Source organism: Cydia strobilella, chromosome 12 (genome assembly GCF_947568885.1).
Source record: "Cydia strobilella chromosome 12, ilCydStro3.1, whole genome shotgun sequence".
NCBI classification, from domain to species: domain Eukaryota; kingdom Metazoa; phylum Arthropoda; class Insecta; order Lepidoptera; family Tortricidae; genus Cydia; species Cydia strobilella.
The window spans coordinates 14,996,214-15,021,629 of record NC_086052.1 but is presented as its reverse complement, the minus strand read 5'-3'; the positions used below and the strand labels follow the sequence as shown (position 1 = coordinate 15,021,629).

At 36.0% G+C, this 25,416-nt stretch overlaps 1 protein-coding gene and 1 non-coding gene across 6 annotated transcripts in view; one reads left to right on the top strand and one right to left on the bottom strand.

The window, feature by feature from the left end:
• LOC134746252 (calmodulin-A-like) overlaps positions 1 to 21,784 on the top strand; it is a 280,136-nt gene extending 258,352 nt beyond the window's left edge. For 4 of the 5 annotated variants that reach the window (XM_063680588.1, XM_063680589.1, XM_063680586.1 and 1 more), the window contains 5 exons: positions 11,906 to 11,939; positions 12,506 to 12,607; positions 19,506 to 19,641; positions 20,204 to 20,352; positions 20,778 to 21,784. In XM_063680588.1, the coding sequence (XP_063536658.1) occupies positions 11,906 to 11,939; positions 12,506 to 12,607; positions 19,506 to 19,641; positions 20,204 to 20,352; positions 20,778 to 20,809 (453 nt within the window). In that variant the 3' untranslated portion in view covers positions 20,810 to 21,784. Of the gene's footprint in view, positions 1 to 11,580; positions 11,831 to 11,905; positions 11,940 to 12,505; positions 12,608 to 19,505; positions 19,642 to 20,203; positions 20,353 to 20,777 lie in introns of those variants that run through there. The other variant, XM_063680590.1, reaches the window with a different exon arrangement.
• Positions 15,923 to 15,996, bottom strand: Trnat-agu (transfer RNA threonine (anticodon AGU)). The gene has a single exon. It is a non-coding gene; the product is annotated as a tRNA-Thr (tRNA).
• Positions 21,785 to 25,416: the final 3,632 nt, after the last annotated feature.

Genomic DNA, 25,416 nt, shown 5'->3' with positions numbered 1-25,416 from the left:
TCTCGAAACAATAAATAATTGATTTAACATAAGCTACCTATTACCTATTACGTTGTATGTATGAATAGTACCTGTTAAAAAATATTGTTTTTGTAGTTTAAAAATAATTTTAATCGATTAAGAACTAGCAAAACGGCCTATCGTATTTTTATTTACGGAAAAACTTACTATTAAGTTTGTTGTAGGTTTAGTTAAGTAGTAATTAGTGTTAAATAGTGTAATTGTAGTTATGTCTGTAAATTTTTCATGGGTGATCCTTGCCTGTTAATAAACGTTTTATTATTTTATTATTATTTGTATCTCCTTCTGGATTTCAGTAATTATTTCATTGGGTCAACTTGGTGTATTATGTCTTCTAAATGGGTAAACAAAAAATTATGAAAAAAATATATATGAATCTTCATTTATTTTTCAACAATTATAAAATTAAACTTATTTCCTGATATTTATAGTTTTACCGTAATAAAAATAATAAAACAGGCCATTTTGCGGCTAACTTTGGTTATTTTTACTAAACGGCTAAATCAATTAAAATTATTTTTAAACTAACAATAATGTTTTAATAGCTGACGGTCTTTCCACCGCGATACAACCGGCCGATGATTTGTTTTATTAACAATATCATCTAAACTACCATCTGACAAAGTATAAAATGGGATGCGATGACTGAAAAGATTTTTTTACATGTTCATGTGACCAGCTGACGGTCCACCGAGATACAACCGGCTGACCATTTTTTTAATTCACAATAGCATCTAAACTATCATCTGACACAGTATCAAGCGGGAGGCGATAACAATTTTTTTTGCGTGTTTCGGTGGCTGCCATTCCTCAACCCTTCAACGGAGCGGCAGCTGACGTCCACAGGGGTTCATCATACATAGCCGTTAACCACTAAAAAAATAAATGATTGCAAAGCGCTGATTTCGTTGTGGCGCGCTTGTAATAAAAACCGGCCAAGTGCGTCAGTCGCGTTCCAAGGATTCCGTACATTACTCAAATTAAACAATTTATTTTTTATGTGAAACGTGCGTGAAATGTCTAATAAACCCGTAGGGGTTGGATCAAAAACTAAATAATTAAGTCCGACTCAAGCTTTACTGCTCATTTCTAATAAGTTTTCCTGTGATCTGTAGGTAAAGATCTATTTTGTGTATTTTTTTCAAAATTTTATACCCAGTAGTTTCGGAGATAAAGGGGGAATGCTCATTTTTTGCCTATTTTCGTGAATAACTTCTAAACAATTTAAAAGTGCTTGTTGCTAGGCCTATTTGAATAAAGAATATATTGAATTGAATTGAATTGAATTGACTGTTTATCCTAAAATTATAAAAAATATACATTTGAGATTCTCACAATGAGCTCTTTCATTTGATATGTAACACGATATAGTTTGAAAAACTTTTTTTTTCTCTTTTACCCCCCAAAATTGGCCCCCGTGTTTAAAATTAATTTGTTTACGTTACATGTCCGTCTTTGGGTCACATACTTACATATATACACCAAATTTCAACTTAATTGGTTCAGTCGTTTCCGAGAAAATAGGCTGTGACAGACGGACAGACAGACGCACGAGTGATCCTATAAGGGTTCCGTTTTTTTCCTTTTGAGGTACGGAACCCTAATAATGATGATATTCCCACGTAATGATTGAGAAAACTTCGAAATTCGAAAAATAACACATTTGTAGTAGTATATGAAGCTAGTAGGTACTTTAATTTTATAAGTTAACTATTAATGGCATTATTTATATTTATTTATTACGAAAATTTATTATTAAAAAAAACTGTATAAAATAAACGCACTGTACGCCTCAATTTAGTACATACCAAGCTTTAGCTATAAATCTTAATCCGTCGATTTGACTTAGGTATTTATTTGTAAGAAACAGATAAAACACAAATTAACTAATAAAGTATAATGCATAAGGGAATATATTTACGCATGATCTACTCATACTCAAACAACAAAATATCTGCAAAAGATACACAAATACGAGGTATAGCGCCAAATGCCGCGCGCCTCTGGGCTGTAGGTTATTCTTTGAACCTCGTTCCGCCGCAGTCGCCGCACCGAGACGAAATTCACGTACGATCGCAGTGAGCGGGGTGCGGGTACAGAGACGCTGAGACGCTCAAGGCCAAATCAGCGAGAATCGTCTTAAAACACAATGGGACTTGAAACAATATGCAAAGATGCGGATAAAAAAACAAATAACAAAAAAATATAAATGTCCATAAGTGAACTTTTTTTTATTGCTCATGAGCGTAGCTTTCCGAAATTATTGTTTTGTAGTAGTACAATAACGCACAGCAAGCCTCAAATTATTTTTTATATTTTAATGGTTCAATTAAGACTTCGTATACCAAACTATAATTACATACTTTTCACTATAGTGGAGCATTGTGAAAAGTATGCAGTCAGATTCAACAAATGATTTCATTATTAAGCGCTTTGGTGAACTATAATGAATTTGATCAATCACGTGTCGCCGCGGTCAAGAGGACAAAACCATACGATACAACAGCTCAGCAAGCTTTGTGGCCTAAACACGGTACTCGACTATAAAGCTCTCCATTATATCAAGATTGTATAAAATAAACAGCTGATTTCGCTTGTTCTGTCCACAAACCGAATGGCGCATGATGTAGAGGCAATATATCACATTTATCGCATCCGCTCCATGGTCATATAACATCGCTATCACAATAAATTAAGAACAGTGAGAGACCGCAACAGTTTAGGGTTTTTATGTTACGATAAATAAATATATGAATACTCCAGAGGCAAATAATGTATTATTAAGTACATTTATAAAGTACCTACTCACCGGAGGCAACAAGCATTTTTTTCATTAAGCCCCTCCCCCCCATAAGGGGGCTAAAATTGTAGTTTAAATGAAAAGCAAATGTCATGAGAAAATTCATACAGAAACTAGACTATATATTTATAAGGCAGACTAACTAAGACCTTAAAGGGGCCCACTGACTATCAGTCCGCCGGACGATATCGGCCTGTCAGTAGTTCGGAACTGTCAAATTTTTGTTCCAACTGACAGGCCGATATCGTCCGGTGGACTGATAGTCAGTGGGCTCCTTAAAAGGTTTAAATTGGTTCGATAGAAATAACACCTAACCTAAATGGCGTTCTGTGCGGTTTAAGAGGAATTTCTTCCCGCGGACGCTTCGGCTGTGGAATGAGCTCCCTGCCGAGGTTTTCCCGAGGGGCTACAGGCTACAGTATGGGGTTCTTCAAAAAAGGAGTGTACAGGTTTTTGAAGGGTCGTCGGCAAGGCGCATGTAATATCTCTGGTGTTGCAGGCGTCCATAGGCTACGGTGACTGCTTACCATATGCTTGTTTGCCATCGACGTGGTATAAAAAAGAACATAAAAATTGCGAAAACATGTCTAAGTTTCATTTACTTTCAGTTTATACATTGCTTTTTAGGGTTCCGTACCCAAAGGATAAAAACGGGACCCTATTACTAAGACTCCACTGTCCGTCTGTCTGTCACCAGGCTGAACCGTGATGTATTTCTGTTGCCGCTATAACAACAAATACTAAAAAGTACGGAACCTTCGGTGGGCGAGTCCGACTCGCACTTGTCCGGTTTTTTAGTATAAAATAGCTGAGGGATCCTGAAGAGAAAAATTTGGAACAGTTTTCTCTCATTCACGATTTTCCTTCACCGAATTAGTGGTAAATATCAAATGATAATGATAAGTTCCGGAAAACTCGTTGGCACGGGCCAGGATTTGAACCCGCGAGCGATTGAAAGTCGGACGTCGGATCCACTCGGCCATCGCCGCTTCACTTGTTTATTTTTTTCGATAATATTGATAGATTTATCAGATGGCGATTACTGCTCCATCTATTGCAGTAGTTGCTAAAGATTATAGTTCACTCACTTAGCGCTAGATGGCGTTACAAGTACTATTTGATGATGATGAAAATAATGAATTGCTTATTTTTGTTTACTATTCTGTTTTAGTATTGGAAAAAATGAATACGTGTTACTTGATTGTTCTCACATCAGCTCTTCTATTAGCCAAGGTAAGCAAACGCGCCTACTAAAATTTTAATATAATATGTATTATTATATTTTAGTTGATGTCACATTTACTTCTTAATAAATTTAGGTATACAATTTGTTTTGTATAATAAAGGAAAGGGTTATCTCAATAAGGAATGACATGTTTTCTTTTATTCCAGAATATTTTTCTAATTAAATAACGAAAAAAGTGTAAGTACGGGCTCAGGTAGGTTCATAACTTTTCGACACGCAAAAGTACAGTCGCCATCAGATATATCGGATCGGCTGAGGTGTTCACAAATATCTGAACAAAGCCCTTATTATCAAGACGTTAGTGCATGTTTACATATTAGTTGGACCAAGCTACTCTTCATGGTAGGTATTTGCAATGACGAAGTGTGGCCATATCATAATTAATGTTGTTTCTTAAAAAAAATCGTTTATAATGGCACTGTCTCACTTATATCTATCCAAATCGGTGCAAAGTTAGCGAAGACGGACTCTAGATGGGGCCCACTGACTATCCGTCCGCCGGACGTCATCAGCCTGTCAGTTGTTCGGAACTGTCAAATTTTTGCTCTAACTGACAGGCCGATATCGTCCGGCGGACTGATAGTCAGTGGGCCCCTTTAACTACTTACTTTTTACATCCGTGCCAGTATCCTCTAGTAGTTACCGTTTACTCGATTTTAGGGTTCCGTATACCCAAAGGGTAAAGTAAAAACCCTATTACTAAGACTTCTGTCTGTCTGTCTATTTGTCCGTTTGTCTGTCTCCATCTGTCTCGTGAACCGTGATAGCTAGACAGTTAATTTTTTTACAGATGATGTATTTCTGTTGCCGCTATAACAACAAATACTAAAAAGTACGGAGTCCTCGGTGTCAGTACGTTTAAAAAATGATTTACACGATGTGAAATTATTTACTGCCTATGCAAGTGTCAGTCACTCGGTCTACCTGTCCGCGCGCCAATTCCGTGCATTCGGAGGTCGAGGAAGTGGGTTTGGGGGGGGGAGGGGTGCGCCGCGCCCGTACGTACTAAATGACACCTGTCACCATCACTCTGTCATGATGCCCAACATTCCTAACATTCCTCAGCCGTGCACGGAATTCGCGTGCGGACAGTACATGTCAAGATATAATATGGTTACAAAATAGTTCGCATCTAGCCAAAATGAAATGTGATATAATTAAAATGTCAAATTACTTCACTGTTGATGTTTGATGAGTCAATAATATTCTCGCCAAAATTTGCTGCAGCATTGCCAACATTGAGGAAATAACTCGGGCGGTGCATCTATATTGGCCGCGTTTTTATGATATAAGCAGATTTCCGTGAATCCATTAGCCAGATTCTGTTTTAACTATTTAATCTAGTTTTCATGTCATTTTGATGCAACCTTGACCGCTAGCAAGTGCTTGATTCTGACAGTCACTACCGATCAGAATACATACAGAATTTTCACTAAGACGTCATGAATCATGTTGACCCTCCCTAACACATGATATGTTCTCTTTCTCACTTACCTACAGTTTATGCTCGGACCAGCCGATAACCGCGACTGAAAGGCATGTACCTACCATTAACTACAACTGAACTTGCTTTATACATAATATGATATAGAACAATCAATAAAGCATGAAATACATTCCATTAATTACAAAATATACATAATTAAAACATGTCACGTTTTCAGTCATTGCAGTAATAATGAACAATCTATAAGCACATTAGAGAACGACCATCTAGCGTCGGATGATTGTAGCGCGCAAAAGTCTGTTTTAAATATAGAATACGGTTTAAGTATAATCACACTAACAATGTGTCGCGCGTGTCAACCGGCCAGTTCGATAGCGTTCGATCTTTAAATATAAAGTGTTCCGTTTTACAAAGAATTAAGTGGTCTGAAAAAAAAAACCAGACCAGCCGCCGGATTTGTTATTCGGACAAGAAAAAGTTGAAAAAGAGGGCGGGAAACTTCGGGCGCGGCGGACGCGGTTTTTGTAATTAAACTTTTGAGATTGTATTTCAAAAGGGTTGGAGTCTGTATTTAGTGTATATATTTGTAGATTTAGTTTTAGTTTTTAATATTATTTAGTAGTTAGGTGTATATATTGATCGGTAAGTGCTAGTTATATGTAAATTTTTATGGGGGATGGTCAGCCCCCTGACCCTGGGGGAACGATTCCCTCAGGGTCAAAAACATCAATGGATATTCTCATTTCTGCGATAGAATCTTCGATGGATACTGATGCGTCAGTATCAAATTCTGCGGACGTAACTTTAAAAAGAAAAATTCTTTCACGAATGTGTACCAACTGTAATAAAAGAAAACGCAAATCTGGGTTAAGCAAGAATAAAAATACCGATTGTGTTTGCGTTGCTGAAGCAAAATTAAAAGAGAATTCCATTCAACCACAGCTAACAGAAAAACCAAATCCCATTGTAAACTCGAATTATGAAAATACAATTACTCATAATATCTCGACCCCACCTACTTATGTGCCCGTTGGTCGTGACCGCTACCAACAGTCTGACATTGCACCTTTTGTTGTACATGTTCAAAGAGAAGCCAGCAGTGATGGCACAACTCTCCATCCCATAACGTTTGGTCGTTTTATGCGACAAAATAACATCCAAGGTGTTGTGAACGGCAGTCTAAAGAGAATAGGCAGAAATAGAGTCAGCATTGCATTTGCTACATTCACTGATGCTAACAATTTTTTAAGTAATGACAGCTTAGGAAAAAACAAATACAATGCTTTCATCCCAACATTCAATGTCACACGCATGGGAGTGATTAAAGGTGTACCACTTGACTTGACTGATGATGAAGTACAGACTTCTATTAACTTGCCAATTGGCTGTGGGCCAATTATAAAAATAAGAAGAATTAAAAGGAAAATTGTTGTCAATAACACTAATCAATTTGTGAATACTGGTACTGTTATACTAACTTTTGATGGGCAAGTATTACCAACCCGGGTGTACATGTGCTACATGGCCTTGCCAGTAGAACTATATATATATCCAACGGTTCAGTGTTTCCTATGTTGCCGTTATGGACATGTAAAAAATCAGTGCCGCTCAACACCAAGGTGTTTCAAGTGTGGACAAGGTCACTCTGGTGAATCTTGTGATGTAGAGGAGGATGACTATCAGTGTTGCTTGTGTAAAGGTTCACATCAAGCCACTAGCAAAAAATGTTTAGAATTTAACCGACAAAGAGCTATTAAAGAAACTATGAGCAAAAGTTGCATCTCTTACATGGAAGCTTCCAAAATTCACCCGCCTGTGTCTAGGGTCTCATATGCGGAGGCCTTGCTTGCAACACCATTGTCATCTTCCTCACAAACACAGCATGATTCACAAAGTAATCAGGATATAATACCAGTGTTGAAAAACCAATCTTATAAAAAAACTGTTTTCCTTAAACCTAGGGCTCCTGTAAAGTTAGGCAAAGGGTATGATAGGAATGCTCATTCAGAAATAGTAAGACAACCAGTTATTCATAGGGAAAAACCTGTTTTTAATAGTAACCAAGAAGAAACACCTAGTATTGATGCTATAGTAAAAGCTCTTATGAATTTAATGTCCCAATCTAACGCAGTATCACCGTCCAACGTTGCAGCAGTTATTAATGCTTTATACCAACTAAATAACAACAATAATGGATCAGAGAGCCTTAGTGGTTCAGTGGAACGTTCGCAGTCTAATCAATAGAAAACAAGATTTAATACATATTATTAATAAACATGATCCCTTTTTAATCTGTCTTCAAGAGACATGGTTGAGAAGGGATTCAGTGTTTAAAATACCAGGATATGTCTGTCTGAGAGAAGACAGACCTGATGGGTATGGTGGAGTGGCCATACTTGTCAAAAACTCATTAACATATGATTTTATCACTCTACCTGTACATAGTGACGAATTATCTGTTATAGCAGTGGTTGTAAATAGTATTTGTTTTGTATCATTATATTATAATAAACCTAATAATAATATTTTTAAAGAAATTGAACGACTTTTTAAGGTCCTGCCTAAACCATTTGTATGCTTAGGGGATTTTAATGCTCACCATGAGTTCTGGGGCTCTGCTCAAACTTTATATTATGGAGAAAAGTTGTTGGAACTAATTAGCTCACGTAATTTATGCATATTAAATACTGGATCTCCAACTAGACTTGCTCGAAATCCAAGTGCAATAGACCTGTCCATTTGTACTCCAGATCTTGCTTCATCTCTATCTTGGTCAACTGCAGTTTCCACTTATGGTAGCGACCATTTTCCTATTCTCATTGCCTTTCCTTTGTTTAAGAAACCTCAAAGGCATGTCAGAATGCCCCGTATAAAACACAAGCTGATTGATGATAGATGGCATCAGTACAGAGAGGCTGTAGAACAAAAAATCAATAATTTGCCAGAAATAAGTCATTTGAATATATTAGACAGTTCACAAGCATTTGCCACAGCTTTGCTTGACGCTGCAAATGAAACCTTTCCTTTGAAAAGTAGTAGTCCAGAATTCATTCCATCTCCACCTTGGTGGGATTCAGATTGCACTCTTGCAGTTAAACAAAGAAAGGAGGCAGAGAAAAGGTATTGTCAAGAAATGACTGATAATAACTTTGATAACTACTTAGAAGTTGCTAAATCCACTAAAGAATTACTTAGAAAAAAAAAGTTTGAAGGGTGGCATAGGTTTTGTAAATCATTAAGTCCTAATGTTTCACCATCTATAGTTTGGCAAAACATTAGACGGTTTAGATCGGCATTTAAAGACACACAGAGTAAAATACCTCCACTTTTAGCAGAACAAGTCATGGATCGTTTGGGTCCACCTTACGTCCCAGAGCATCCTATGATTCTCAGACCACTCATGTTATCTAATAATAATGCTGAAGATGTTTTAAATTCCCCCTTTTCACTTTTTGAACTAAAAGGAGTACTTTCGTCAACTAAAGACTCTGCACCCGGTGAAGACGGGATTCCTTACTCTTTCTTGTCAAAACTTGACGATAACAGTCTTTGTTACTTCCTTTCATTGATTAACAATGTTATGATAACAGGCTCTGTTCCTAAAGAATGGAGGACTCAAACATTAATTTTAATACAGAAGCCGAATAAACCCAATTCAGATCCCACATCGTATAGACCGATAGCTTTATCAACTGTACTGTCTAAAATTGCCGAACACTTAGTAAAAATCCGATTGGAATGGTTTATAGAACATAATAAACTGTTATCTTGTAATCAATTTGGTTTTAGGAAAGGTAAATGTACTCTTGACAGTTTAAGCATTTTTACCACAGATATCCGAATAAGTTTCTCTAGAAATGACTTCTTAGTTGCTGCTTTTCTAGATATAAATGCTGCGTACGACAACGTCAACATTTCAATCTTAAAAAATAAATTAATTCAACTAGATGTTCCTAACTTTTTGATTAATTTTATAATAAATATGTTGCATGAAAGGTACATAAAGTATCCACTAGATCAGTCTGGAAATGAAGTCATTCAAAGAACAGTTTGGAAGGGCCTGCCACAAGGATCTGTCTTGAGTCCTTTACTATATAACATTTATACTTATGATTTGGAACTTTCTGTTAAAGGGCAGGTAAATGTTCTTCAATATGCCGATGATTTGCTCTTATATGTTTCTGGGCGATCTTTAGAAAACATTAGTAATGTATTATCATCATCTTTGAGTGCCTTAAATAATTGGTTGAATAATAATGGATTAGATCTTTCGCCGTCTAAAAGTTCGGTTGTAGTTTTTTCACGAAAGCAAAATATTCCACCTGTTAACATAAATTATAATGGTAGTCCATTAGTAATTAAAGATAATGTAAAATTTTTGGGAGTTATATTGGACCGTAAACTTACTGGACTTCCTCATTTTGAAAATATTGAATTAAGATGTGAACGGAATCTGAACATTTTAAGATGTCTGACAGGAGTCTGGTGGGGGGCTCACCCTTTTACTATGAGATTGCTATACAACGCTTTGATTAGAAGTGTTTTAGATTATGGTACTTTCCTCTTACACCCTGGAAATGTTAAAGCGATCAAAAAAATTGATTCTATTCAGTCCAAGGCTTTAAGATTGGTTACAGGTGCAATGAAATCGAGTCCAATAAGTTGCTTACAAGTAGAATGCTGTGATCCACCCCTTGCGTTTAGAAGACAGTTTCTCTGTGATAAATTATTTTTCCGTACCCTGCAACTAGATTCTCATCCACTGATTTCAAAAGTAAAGCAATTGGCTGAACTGGTCGGATCCTGTAATTATTGGGCTCATAAGGATTCCCCTTGTCTTGTTAAAAGTTATAAAAAATATCAAAGTTTAGAAGCACCCACTTACAGAAGTGCTATTCTTCCTTTATATCAACACGACTACAACAGTCTCATTACAGAGCCAGATATTAAATTTAACATAGGGTTATCTAAAAACGATATTAATCCAAAATTGGAATTTATTAACCTTCTTAATATTGAATGGGCTAATTGGCACTGTTTATACACAGATGCCTCCAAACATGGCGATAGGAGTTGCGTTGGTGTTGGTATTTTCCATTCACAATACAAAGGATTACAACTTATCAAACTGCCACCTGAAACTTCCGTCTACACTGGTGAATGTTATGGTTTACTTAAAGCTATAGAATATATACTTATGTTGAAGATACCCAAAACCATAGTTTTTTCAGACTCTCGCAGTGCTTTAGAAGCGATAACGAGGTTCCCATTTAAGTCTCATAAACAGTCTCCAGTTATCTTTAATATTAGGAATCTTTTGTATAAATGTTCACAGAAGAGTTGTGCTGTCGTGCTGGCTTGGGTACCAAGCCACGTGGGCATTCCTGGGAATGAAAGAGCTGACCAATTGGCGAATGAGGCTATTCACGTGGGAGACATTGTGCCATACCAGAATTATTGTCTTGACTTAATAAATTTGTCAAAAGTTTATTTGTATGAGGATTGGAATGGGATTTGGAATAAGGAAACCTCAAAAGGTGAACATTATAGGCGTATTCAGCCGTCAATTCCAAGGAAACCATGGTTTAGCAAAATATCTTTTTCGAAAACTGTAACTTCTATTTTGTGTAGAATGCGCCTGGGGCATGTTTGTTCCCCGGAGCATTTACACGTAATAAATAAAAAGCCGGATCCTCATTGTTCTTGTGGAGACTATGGGGATCTGAACCATATTTTCTTTGCATGCCCTCTTTATGATCGGTCTGATTTCCTTTCCAGCCTTGAATCATTACGCATCCCATTTCCTACATCCATAATTTGCTTGTTATTTAGTAACTCCTATGATATTTATAAAATTATATCAGTATTTTTAGAAAAGAATGATATAAAAATATAGTATAGAATATAATTATATATATTACACTAAATCCAATCCTTTCCTTTCCAAATTTTCGTCTTATCCGTATTTCCTAATTCCTAGTTTCCCTAACTTTTAATTCCTCCACAACCTGACATTGGCTAACCTAACAAAAGCCATAACAAGAAGAAAAAAAAAAAAAAAAAAAAAATAAGTTGAAAAAGGGATTGAAATGTGAAAGTTTTTTCTTTGATATAGGCAAAAGTTTTCGCGATAAAACTTTTGGAGCGGGTAAAAAATTGTTTGTATGTGAAAATATATCTGTTCTGTTTACGTGTTTGTGAAACATTTGTGAAATACGTGAAAATGGCAAAGACTGCAGCGACTGACGATGTTTATAGTAAAGAATACAGGAGATTGCGACGGTTGACTACTGATTTAGCTTCGAGACAAATTTCTGTGGGTGTTTTATTGCAATTATCTTTTATTTTTCTGTATGACGTTGAAATTTATTACATTTTTTGTTTCACGCAGTCCGAGTATGGCCTTTCGGAGGAGCAGGTTGCAGGTATTTTTATATTTACTTATTTACCTATCTACAATTGTTACAACCCAATTTTGTAATACATATAAATACAGAAATGAATAAACGCACGTTATGTACGAAACAATATTACAACTCAAATAGGTGGATGTTTATTTTACATCATTTGCTTATTTAGAATGAATTTATATTTTATGATATTCAGATATTTTTATTTATGACATATCAACTTACTTTCGCAACCGTTACTTTACGTTCAATAGTTGGATAAATTTTTCAATATGTGTGTAGTGGATTTTTTTGACCTTTTTTTGATAATTTGTTAGAAAGTACGTAGTTCTTGGCCCAAGATTTATAATAAAAAGGCACTTTATTTCTTGGCCGAAAACATCGAGTTTCCTTTTATGGAAATTTGAAAAGCTCTTTAACAAATAATATTCCTTGGTTCAAGACCTTTTTATCTGTATACTGCGTTTCGCAGCCGAGGCGTTAGGGAATAGCAAGCACCAAATAAACCCGTGAACACATTGTTCTACAATTCGGATATGTTTAAGTAGGTATAATTAATATTTCCTTCTGTCAATTTTCAGAGTTCAAAGAAGCATTCATGTTGTTCGATAAGGACGAAGACGGCACGATCACCATGGCGGAGCTGGGGGTCGTCATGCGCTCACTGGGGCAGAGACCTTCAGGTATGAAAGTTTGTAATTGTGTTCGTATTTTCCATCATCCACACATTTACAATCGGGTTTATCGCGAATTTATTTTGTTACCTTTTTTTTTTAATTTTTTTAATTTATTTTCAAAAAAGTATAACACATTTTAAACTTATACAAGTTTCGCCAAACTTGCGTTTAACGGCGAAATGGTGCACTCATTTTCAATGTTAGTACCTTAATCTAAATTTAATGATTAACTTATATTACTAAGATTGTCTTCGGTTACCGCGATAGTTACTCATGAAATAAAACTATGAAAACGGATTATATCGCGTATATTGAATTTATAATACATCCCGACGTTTCGAACTCTTTACAGCGTTCGGAACAGCGTGAGTCACCCGTTGACCACGAACGCTGTAAAGAGTTCGAAACGTCGGGATGTATTATAAATTCAATATACGCGATATAATCCGTTTTCATAGTTTTATTATATTACTAAGGTTAATACTTTTATATTACATTAACAAAGTGTAAGTTGTAGGTATATATGTTGTTGTTATTCTTTAAGAATTTATTTGTAGTTTTACATGTATGTAAAATGTATGATTTTGGTGCAATAAAGGATATTTATTTATATACAATAATATATTTAGTCATGCGTTGTACCCAATAGCAACTTCTTAATTTTTGATTTAAAGATGTTTTTACTAGCACACTCGTCTTCTATTGATAAATTGATTCATTTACGATGTTTCGACACGGGTTTTACTGGTCGTGGTCGCGGCTAACTGACGTCTCAGCAAAATGTCAAAACAGACGAAAAGTGCATGAAAAAGTTTAACATCACATTTTTAAACCAGCCACTACACATAAATGTATAAATGTAGTGTTATTGTCAATAATCTATAGTAATAGTCGTGGATGTTGCGTGTCGGATTATTGACAATAATTAACATTAGTGTGTAGTGGCTGGTTTAAAAATGTGATGTCAAACTTTTCCATGCACTTTTCGTCGGGCAGTCTCACAAATCTCTGTTTTGACATTTTGCTGAGACGTCAGTTAGTCGCGACCACGACCAGTGAAACCTGTGTTGAAACGTCGGTAAATAAAGGTAACAAAGTAAATTCGCGATAGACCCGATTGTAAATGTGATTTAATATGTGTTCAAGACGCGAAAGTTCTAAATGTTATATAGCCTACATTTTCCTAAAGAAAATTATTTTTTAATTTTGATTAAATAGTTTTTTTGTCGATTCACTTTTTGGACATTTTTCAAAATGGTGGAGCCATATATATTCCGTTTTAAGTTATGCTCGCGAGATCTACAGCTCACAGAGCCACAATCATATTACATTGTATTGTCTATGATTAGTTGATTACTCGGTACGTACAGACTATATATCGGTTTCCTTGGCCTTTGTGGTGACAAACCGCTTCAATATCTGATTTGCTGTCGACAGAAACACGATGCAGATGATCGTCATTAATATAAACAGACGTTTTTATAATTTCATTATAATTTAAATTATGATGTAAAACTACATAATTAGGTAGGTATGCAAAAAAGGCAATCCATAATGGAATATAAGTAAATAGGATAAATTAAATTCATGAGTTTAAAAAAAGGAAAGTCAGTCAGTCTTCTATATTTACTAACCTCTAATATTATGCACGTTTCCTCGTGTTTCAGTTCATTAAAACATAATACTGTAGACATATTTAATGATACGAACGGGTCTACCGTTATTTATTTCATTATTTTTACCTTAAATGAGGGCTATCGTTTTTTTGCTCACCAGTTGGCGCCTCTGTTGATGGTGGTCCAAAAGACTAAAGAACAGCTGTTAGTCATTGAAGTGACAAGTGACATTTGACATTTGGAACTATGGAAAAGACCACCATCTACACTAACGCCCCTAGCGGCGAATTCATACGCGTTAGCCCTCATTCCGACGTTTCAGCTACTAATATATACTACTGTCTATTACTACTACTGTGTAGGTACTACTGTGTACTGTGTATAATACTGTAGGTAAAAGGATTTTTTGTATATTAAAGCATTTATCTCTACATTTAAAGAAACATTTCAGCAGTGATTGTGTGGAACAAGAATAGAAAAGTTAATATTAGCGTGCGTGTTGGCAAGAGTTCTGGACATAATTTTCAGCTATAATTTACACGTTAAACGCTGGGTTGTTTTGTAATTGTTTTGTTTGTATACGTGAAAAAACAGATATATGAACGGTTCGACGTTACAAACGTTCTGACCTTATTATATTTTATTTTAAGATTGATTTCGTGCAGTTTATAGGTATATTCAAATAGGCCTAGCAACAAGCACTAACAACATTTAGGTAAAGTTAAGCCTAGAAATAAAATAAAACACACAAGCTATAAAATATACTTACCTACAAAAAACGAAAGCAATTACAAAGAAAATACCCCTTCTAATAAGTCGGACTGCGGCATGGACCCCATGACACTGGCGGCGTTACCTCTCTGTATTGCAAGGGAAATACGTTGAAAGAGGTACGCGCCAGCCCTGGGGTCCCCTGAGGTGTCGACCAGCCGCGCCGACAGTGCTCCCATGAATATTTTCATGTCGGCTGACCAGGGACCCAAAGTCTCAACCGCGAGCGCCGCAAACTCATAGTCGTTAAGCAACGCTGAGTATTTGCGGCGCTTGAGTACTTGGGCCTGGTCTGCCGCAGCGCCGGCCCGAATGCGGGTCCCCTGAATATGGGACTGTGCAAAGGTGTCGACACAAGTTGCGTCCCACACCAGGGCCCTTCCTAATTTCCACGGCACCAACGTGGCTCCGTCAGGACGCTTGCCGTCGTCCCTTGCCATGCCCACAGGTTCTAAAACCGCAGGCACAGACACGGTGGCAAGCGCGCGACGTACCAAATCGTTAATGGTGCCGTGGCGGAATATTCGGCCGGCGCTTCTTGAGCATGAGAGGCCAGTTTGCAGTTTATTGACTTAAGCCGGAATTACTAATAGCCGCCGCATAGTAGGTGTGCGTCCATTTCGAGGCATTAAAAAAAACCGGCCAAGTGCGAGTCGGACTCGCGCACGAAGGTACCATTACGCAAAAAAACGGCAAAAAAATCACGTTTTTTGTATGGGAGCCTCACTTAAATACTTTATTCTGTTTTTAGTATTTGTTGTTATAGCGGCAACAGATACATCATCTGTGAAAATTTCAACTGTAGCTATCACGGTTCGTGATACCTGGTGACAGACGGACAGACAGACGGACAGACAGCGGAGTCTTAGTCTTAGTAATAGGGTCCCGTTTTTACCCTTTGGGTACGGAACCCTAAAAGTACAAAACACAACCAAGGCCCCGGCGAGATTCGAACTCACGATCTCCTGTTTACTAGACAGGCGCTTTAACCAACTAAGCCACGGCGCCGATGTTCCCGACGCCGAAATTTCAAAACACCTTGTTATCGTCATAGCGCTATGATAAAATTATCTTTTCAGGGACTTCCCAGTAATATAATATGGTAAAAAAAATATGTGAATTTAGTGATTATGAGCTTCTGCCCGTGAAATTGTCTGAAGTAGAATTAGTACTTGGGCCGATTTTTGATTTTGTTGTAGATTTTTTTTCGTCATATTTCGATAAAATTAGTAAATTTAAAGAGATCCTCATTGTGGGCGGAATAAACACGAAAAAAATTTTTGGGCCAAAGTTTACTTCCATATCTCACTCCTACAGAAAAGAAAAACATTTTTTTCCTCTTAAAGGAAGATTTTCGTAATAAAAAACTTTCATTTGCTCTTTCCCGTGATTCAAAAGCTTCATAAATAATTTAATCTTACTCGTAATTGTCTCTTCACTTCAATATACTTACATAATCATTTTAAAATTTACACATAGTGTTAGTAGGGATTAGTTGCTGAAATTGTTGGATATTGTGAAACCTGGGCCCCATTTTATAAAGCTACAAATTACAATAAAACTATGAAAACGGATTATATCGCGTATATTGAATTTATAATACATCCCGACGTTTCGAACCTTTTACAGTATTCGTGGTCAACGGGTGACTGGGTGACTGGGGATGTATTATAAATTCAATATACGCGATATAATCCATTTTCATAGTTTTATTCCATGAGTAACTATCGCGGTAACCGAAGACAATACTACAAATTACAAGTTTGCCGGCGTTTACCTTTTGTAAGCTCAAGTTTTTCATTCAATATACCTATATTTGATGAAACACTTGAGCTCAGATAGGGATACATTCATAGATTCAATGGGATTTTAACTCTTCAGTTAATACATAATTCAAATGTATGCAATTGTTAAGAATAAATAAAAATGATATATAAGAATTGTCTTATTAAATATTTAATCGTCCACTAAAATTCCCGCAGATTTTCTCCGACGAAACTCGTCGCAGAAATTATCATACTTATTCGATCTCTCACAGTATCTAAATTCTCATTAGACCCCCAATATAAAGGATGTTGCAGAAATGGATGCTGAATTATTTACTCCCCCGTGGACTTTCAGGATATTCTCCTGAATATAAATGAAAACAAACAGAAGGTAGACATTTCAATTTGCGGCCGACGATGAATGTGATTTCATGAATGTTTAGAGACCAGAATAATTCGAACCTCGGTGAAAACAAAACATTTTGTTCCACAATCTTGGGCTTTTATGTTAATGCATTTTCTTTTGTATTTTTTTATCCGACTAGTGAAGAAAGTAGGTAATATAAACAGCATTTTGCAACGAAGCACATCTACTAACAGCTTACAGAGTCACTAGTTTTATTTTTTAATGACATTTTGTAAAACACGTATATAGTTGACTATCAAACTTAATAGTAAACAAAGTAAAAAAAAGGTGAATAGACCTTCTTACCTTCTAACTTGTGCTGTAAACAAAACATTTATAAAGTTAAGTGACACATGAACAGACCCTACTTATGTAATGTAAATTCATTTTGCTCGAAGGATACCGCAGGGACCCACTCTGGGTACTGGCCAGTAATTGATCTTAATTTTTAAGCCAACTTGAACCTTTTAAAGAAATTAGGGTGTTTTTTTTTGTAAAATTCCGTTTTGTTATATTTAGTTAATTTTCACTTTTTTAGCAATAAATGGAATTTGCAACTTAATTGTTGTTGAACAGACATTGGCGTTCAATAAAGTATTTTTTAACAAAATATATTTTCATGGTGTCATATCCCATTAATCATTTAACCTACCAATAAGATCTCAGTAGTTACACTAATTATTATTAATAGAACAAATAATTTAAAAAAATGTCTTAGTGGAACTTGTACACACCTTGATTGTAGGGTTTACCGGAGCAACAATACCTTTAATTTAAGGATGGACTTAATCATACCTACAATGTGACTTTATTAACAAAATAACAACACCAATTTTAATAAAAAATATTCATTACATGAATAAATACTGTGTGGGAGTATCTACTGTCTAGAAACTCGTTAAGGGACTGCAAAAGAAAGAATCAATAACCAATTTAAATAAACACGACCTTTCCATACTCAAAAGATCTCGATCTTCCAAAAATATCATTATATTTCGTATTTGAATCGCTTTCCATATCCTTGAGCATCGTAATATCGGTCCGTCCCTTCAATACGGCTCTGACCGCAATTTAAATAACCTCTCAAAGAAACTTTATTTATCATTTATTTCCCTAAATCATATTATATTGGGGTCAGCACAATACAACTCGTTTTGCTTTTCAAACCTATCTTATTTCATGCCGTTATTGGAAAAGCAACCTAATGGATTAAATAAAACAGTTCACGTTTGTTCGATGAGACTGATTATTCTAAATATTCTAATGACCACCCAAGCCTGGTCGTTGTTTGTTTTGGTGCATGGAGGCACGAAATAAAAAGCTTGCGTACCTATGACAGGTATATGCAAAAATATTGTGTGAAAATATTGCATCCACATGTTGGTACCGTATGCCATAAACTTAGCTAGACGGCTTGAACTTAGGACTAGGCTATTTTAAAATCACGTGTTCGTTCTCTATCTATTAATTATCTTATTGGTGTAAACCCTTTTCAGCTTAATCCACTTTCACAAGATTATCTTAAGAAAGTAATAGGTACTTCGTAATATCAACTTTGTTGTGATCTCTTCTTGTACAGGCAACAATACTATTCACTTAGCACCTTTGCATACAAACTTCTATGCAGCTGACTGTACAATGGGCTGTGGTGTGAAGAACTGTTTGGTGATGATGATGTCAGCTATTTCATTACAATATGACCTCGCAGCGCTGATTTTCAGTCCATTTCCATGATGCCAACGGCCACTTTCTATGACCGCACCGCTGGCCGTCGGCAGGGTGTTCATCCTCGCGCCCTAGAACCTAAATGGTCGCGTACTGAGCGGTTTAAGAGGAATTTCCTCCCGCGGACGCTACGGCTGTGGAATGAGCTCCCTGTCGAGGTTTTCCCGAGGGGCTAACTATAGGGTTATTTAAAAAAAGGAGTGTACAGGTTTTTAAAGGGTTGGCAACGCGCATGTAATATCATCTGTGGTGTAGCAGACGTCCATGGGCTACGGTGACTGCTTCCCGTCAGGCGGACCGTATGCTTGTTTGCCACCGACGTGGTATAAAAATACCCAGCTAAATATATTTCTTACAAGTTTTCTTGAATCAGGTACAACCAGCTGCAAAACTGCATACCCAATTTATAAATTAATTCCATTCAAGTGGGTATGCGCTTTTACAGCTCGCTGTATGATATAACGAACTGGTGGCAACGAAGTCATGACTAAAGATTACGAGTCAATTATTTTAAAAATGGTGTCCTGGGCATTTGGAAGGCGAACTCGAAATGTGTGCTGTTTTCTTATGTATACGAGTAGGTATTTAAGTTTTTAATGGAGTAAAACGTATCGTTACAGAGACTGAGCTTCGAGACATGGTGAAAGAAGTGGACCAAGATGGCAACGGCACCATCGAATTTAACGAGTTTTTGCAGATGATGTCCAAAAAAATGCGCGGCGCTGACGGCGAAGACGAGCTTAGAGAGGCTTTCAGGTGAGTCTACATTGATACTTACATACATTGGCTTAGTTTTAGTTAGTTTGCTGGGCATTTTTGGCAAGTCGACAACCATTGTGCCTATTATTATTAAGAACATTGGCTTATGTATGATGTAGGTAATGCATTAGGTTACGTGCGTTTCATTGCATACTAGAAATTTGTAAACTCATATGGGGCATTTTCTATGAAAAGGGACCTTATTGTCGATGGCACTTACGCCGCACAGCGTCGCGCGGCATTGTATTTATATTGGAGCATCGTTTGTAATGACGTAAGCGCCATCGACAATAAGGTCCCTTTTTATAGAAAACACCATATATATGCATTCGGCCGGCAACCCCTTACTTCCCAGCCTCTGTAGTAATGTACTATAACAATGAGCATGTACGACAAAAGGGGTTCAGCATAAGCCGCGTCAGCCATTTCATTACAATATGACCTCGCAGCGCTGATTTTCAGTCCATTTCCCTTTCACCGAACCACATTGATGCGTGTTAAAAGAATTTCAAACAGAAATACTAAGAATAGTAATATAAGGTCCCGCCGCTTTTTCCAGGGTATTCGACAAAAACAACGACGGTCTAATTTCCTCGGTGGAGCTACGCCACGTGATGACCAACCTCGGCGAGCGACTCAGCGAAGAGGAGGTGGACGACATGATCCGCGAGGCAGACCTCGATGGAGACGGCATGGTCAACTACGATGGTGAGACTCTACAGACTTTTTATTGATAGACCAACACCATGACGACCACTGGCTACCATTCAAAAGCGGCTTATAGACGGCACACTCAACTAAAATGGTAATGTTCTACAAATAAATTATTTATATATTTGTCTGGGACACGCGCGATAAGTTTGGCGAATTAGATGAAAGAGAGCTAATCCATCTCGATGACGTGATATCAATATGTAACTTCGGCGCTAGCATCAAGCATTGCAGTCGTTTATGCATACGATTGGTTTATTGCTGTACCCGTGTTGTAAGCGCAAGCACCAGGCTATGGAGCTTGGGGGTGCCCTAGTCGCTATGTCACTGTCAATTAGTATCAGATGCGCTTCATAAAATACCACTGGTAAAGAAAAACATAAACATAAATCATTTCTAAAATAACTTTGTCTGATTTTCAGAGTTCGTGACAATATTGACGTCGAAAAACTAGTATGCAGAGCAAACGCCGACGAGAGAACCTCCCCCTCGAGCAACGGCTCCCCGTAAGGACAGCAATGTCAGCACCCAACCTTACGGGGATGTCTACCAGCACGGCGGAAAAGAAACTCTTATATAAACGGGACGGCATTAAACGAACAGTGACAATTCATTAACCAGTGTTAACGTTAACGATAATTATCCGTTATTTTAGATCGCGCTTGGTGGCAGTGTATACGTACTTAATGTTTAGATGTGTGTCAAGTCTGCTACAAATTGGGAGGAAAAAATATGGACTTTTTTTCTCTTAATTTTAATGCAAGAAGCTAGAATTGTGAATTGAATTAAACGCCGTTACAAGTTAGTTGATTGGAAATAGCAAATTTTAGATTGTTAGTTAAATAAATGTTTTAAAGACTGCTAGTGTAGTCCAAATCATTTGATATTTAAAATTAAAATTTATTTAATAATACAGTTTGTTTTTAGTTATTTTAGTAACAAAAACAAGTCTGATATTACATTAATAAAATACTTAACTAACTTGTAACAGCTAAAGCATACTAATCGATATAAATAACCTAATCTTAAACAATAGATAATATATAACAACTAAACTAACCTTAACAGCCAGTGTAAATTACATCATAGATATAAAAGAGCATTGTCATAGATTCACTAGGTAGAAATAAAATTAAAATAGCTGTTAACAAAAATCGGTTGTGCCGAGAACTTTTTGTAAGTGTACCAAAACATAGTCTACATGATAAAATTAATATAATCTAAAAAATCTAGCATCCGTACGTATACACGTTGTGTGACTTTGTGTAGTTTTAGAAGTGTATGTGTCGACAAATGATGCTGTCCAGAAAGATTCTTTCTCAAACGCTCAGTTTCCAGGCGTTGGGATCTTTCCTTATATACAGTAAGGTGTAAATTTCACGTTATTTAAGGAAAAGGATCCAACCCACAAAAATCTGTCAATAAAATTTCAACTTTATGTCAAATAGAAAAGTCATTAATTTCAATGACAAGTTTTTGAGCATGGTTCCTTTTCGTTAAACAACGTCCAAACGTCCAGCAAAAAACAAGTAACAAAGTGTGCAACACCGTAGTTAATGCTCTAAAAGTCAACAAACAGGTACCTACATGATTATATTTTTATTTACTTTATTATTGTGAGTTTTTTTTTATTGTGATTGACATCTGCATGTACAATTTATAAACAGGTACCTACTTCAAATATAATGGGTACTTTTGTAATTGTAGATTTGGCGTCGATTAATATTTTACAAAAGAAAGGTATTCCATGCTCTAATGACATTCACAGGACACAATTTTTTTATTTAAAAGAGCAGATGCTCTTCTATGGCTCATAATAGCCAACATGATTTACTGGTTAGTAAACAATTTAAAATCATTTTATTAGTTAGTAAAAAAAATTAAATGTCTGTAAAAACTGATTAGTAAAAAATATAAATATTTTTTTCTAAGAATTTGTGCGAGACGGAATCTTGTGACATAACAGAAAAGAAAACAAAGCATCTTTCTGGACAGCACTAAGGCTTTCGTAAGTCTTCCAAACTGAGGGTTGACTGAAATGATGAGCCAAATATAAACTGAGTTCATTAATGTTACGAGGAATCGAAGAAATATATTTATAAAAAGACTAGTGACTAAAGCTAAGATTTTATTCAGTCCTAAAAATGGAGGAATTTTACCAAATTTATATAGGCACATGAAAAGGGTACTTTTATTGTAACAAGATTTCTACTTTTTGCTAAGCTCTTAAAGACTAAGGCATTTTAATGTAGAACTTTTTTTGTGTGTATCTCCATTTTATTCTACTTATGGTTTATGATTCCAATGTTTGTCCATTTTTTCAGGGTCATTATCGTAGAGAAGGCACAATATCACGTTTTTAAATTCCGTTTTGTGCCATTGGATCAAACTATTTTATGATTTATTTGGCGCAAAACGCACTTTTCAATCTTCCTTACACTTGAGCTTCTCTTTTTAATTTTTGCGATTTACATAGGAACTTAAAATTGCATAGGATTACAATGAATTTACTTCAATGACATCGTCATTGTTTACTGAATATTTAACTTTTTGGGGAAAACATCATTTAGGTAAGTTTTATATTGGTTTTATGGTAGTTGGTATATTAATATGAATATTAAATAAAGGATCTGGCATTACAATTGGTTATGCATCTATAGATAAGGTGACAATTTACAATCATACTCTAGCACAGTATTTTTTTATGTCGCATCAAAAATTAAAAGACAATGGTACACAATGGGCGACCGCAAAAGGAATAATGGCTTTCGTTTAACAGATTACGGTCTTAGGCGAAAAAGTCATTTGAGAAGATGCACACTATAAAAAAAAATAACTATGCATGCTTGGATGCTGAAATAACCATAGGTTTTTGAGTAACGGGCCATTTCGAACAATGATCTAGATATCAACTAGATATGAAACAGAAACGAAGTCAACTTCGTTCGATACAGCCGCCCTACCAGACCTTCACTTGACGACTCCATCTGCGGACTGCCCCGCGCCCTCCGCCCCCGCCCCATCAGCGCGTGCGCAACGAGCGACGAGGCGGGCGGCGCGGCGCGGGCAGTGCACGACGTACAACCGCCGCGGACACTCGTGCCTGAGGATGGATTCCCAAAGAATCCGAAACATGTCGCCAAAAGCGACTAAAAATAATAGTGAGTAAAAACCGTACTGATAAATATTTTGAAACATGTCTCACGATAGTTTAAGTGCGAAACGAGAACGAGATATTTAAGAAAGACATGTCAAATTCCGCGATTCCAAATGTACTCTTGAAAGATCTCTTGACATCTAATGGATATCCCAAAACGTCACAATATTTGTAGCGTGAAATGACAATTGGTTTCTCGAAACGAACTGCAAAAGATAAATAGTTGAGAACTAAACTATAACGTATCTATTGGATCACGTATTGTTCTCGTATCACGTTGTTCGAATTGACTGGTTAGTCTTAATCTTAATTCTAACTTATTAAGTATTCATTTTGAATTCGAGAACTTCGAAAACTTGCATCTATACCAACGTTACTTATTAGGCGATACAAAAAAATAGTGCGCTAAAGGTATAGGTGAAAATTGTGATGCTAAAAGTTTGAGAATATTTGTAACTTAAGGCGCTGTTACACAGATGTTTGTGTGTTGTGCGATTTCTTTGTAATTTTAAAGGCCTGGTGACTATTATATTGCTAATCTAATTGTATTTGATAAATTACCGAAATAAGCAGAATTCGTTTCAAAAAATATTCAACTATGGCAATGATGTGAAAACAGTAACTTATTTTTGCTTTAGAAACTGCCAGTAACTGCGTGATAATAACCTTAAAATTTTACTTGTTTTATACTTATTTAATTCGCTTCGCTATAATTGCTATAAAAGAAAACTTATTGTTATTTATGTAATTTAAGCATTATGTTTCCAAATTTGTGTCGTTTCCAGAGAAAAGAGACCATAGTTGCCAGCATTTAAGCTATTTAATAATGCTTTTAAATAAAAAAAGAAATGTAGCTGGGGTATGTGCAAACTAAAAGCGGTAAATGCATACGGCACTAAAATATCTTTTCTAAGGAAACTACACATTCATATACATAAGACAATAATGTGTATTACTTTAACACTCAAATTAAATTTCAAACTTCGCATATCAGTAAGCAATAACCAAATAATGTGAAATTATTCAAGCAAATTATATTTACACAGAATAAGAAATATAGACGTGAAGTTTTAGGTGATCTCTATTTTTTTAGAATAAATTATTTATTGGAAAAATAATTTTAATGACAAATATATTATTTAAAAACATATATAACAATCTGTTTGAATAAGTAGTCAATAGTGGAATTATTTATACAATTTTATGACTACAAGATGTATTTTATTCTAAATTATGTTATTCACAGATATTATATTTGACTCTACCGATGAATTATAAAGAATGTTTAAAAAAAATAATGAAATGATTGTATTCATTTGCAAATATGTATTTTAATGACGTGTCGTGATGAATAAAATGTTGGAAAACTGTAAAATATATCGAATTAGTTGTATATACAACTGTAAAGGTATGTCCACACCGGTGTGATTCAATTTGCGTCTTTCTAGAACTCCTGCATCTGTTGTCTAAATTGTCAAGTGATATTTGTAAAAAAGTTATTAGGTTCTAGCTAAAAAGTTATTATTACGTCAATGTCGTTGAAATAGAAATAAAACATTGAGATACCTATAGGTCTAACTAGGTTTCATTCCCGAGAAAGATAGTTTTGCTGAGTATTCGCTCACTCGCAGAAATCAAATGCCTATGGATTTGGTCGAGCAATGTCGACGAAACCAACTATTATCGTTTAACCAATTGCTGGCATCTAGCTAAAAATTCATTGTCATTTGATTATGATTATGTCGGACAAGACTGTCGGACCACGCGGCCGGAGGGATTTTTTCCGTCAGGCGAAAACCTAGTGTCGTCAACAATGTTAACTGCAAATATATTTTTTAGGTTACCTTCTATAGAAGAACAGTACTTATTTCGTATATATATCCCGTCTGGCCTAGTGGGTAGTG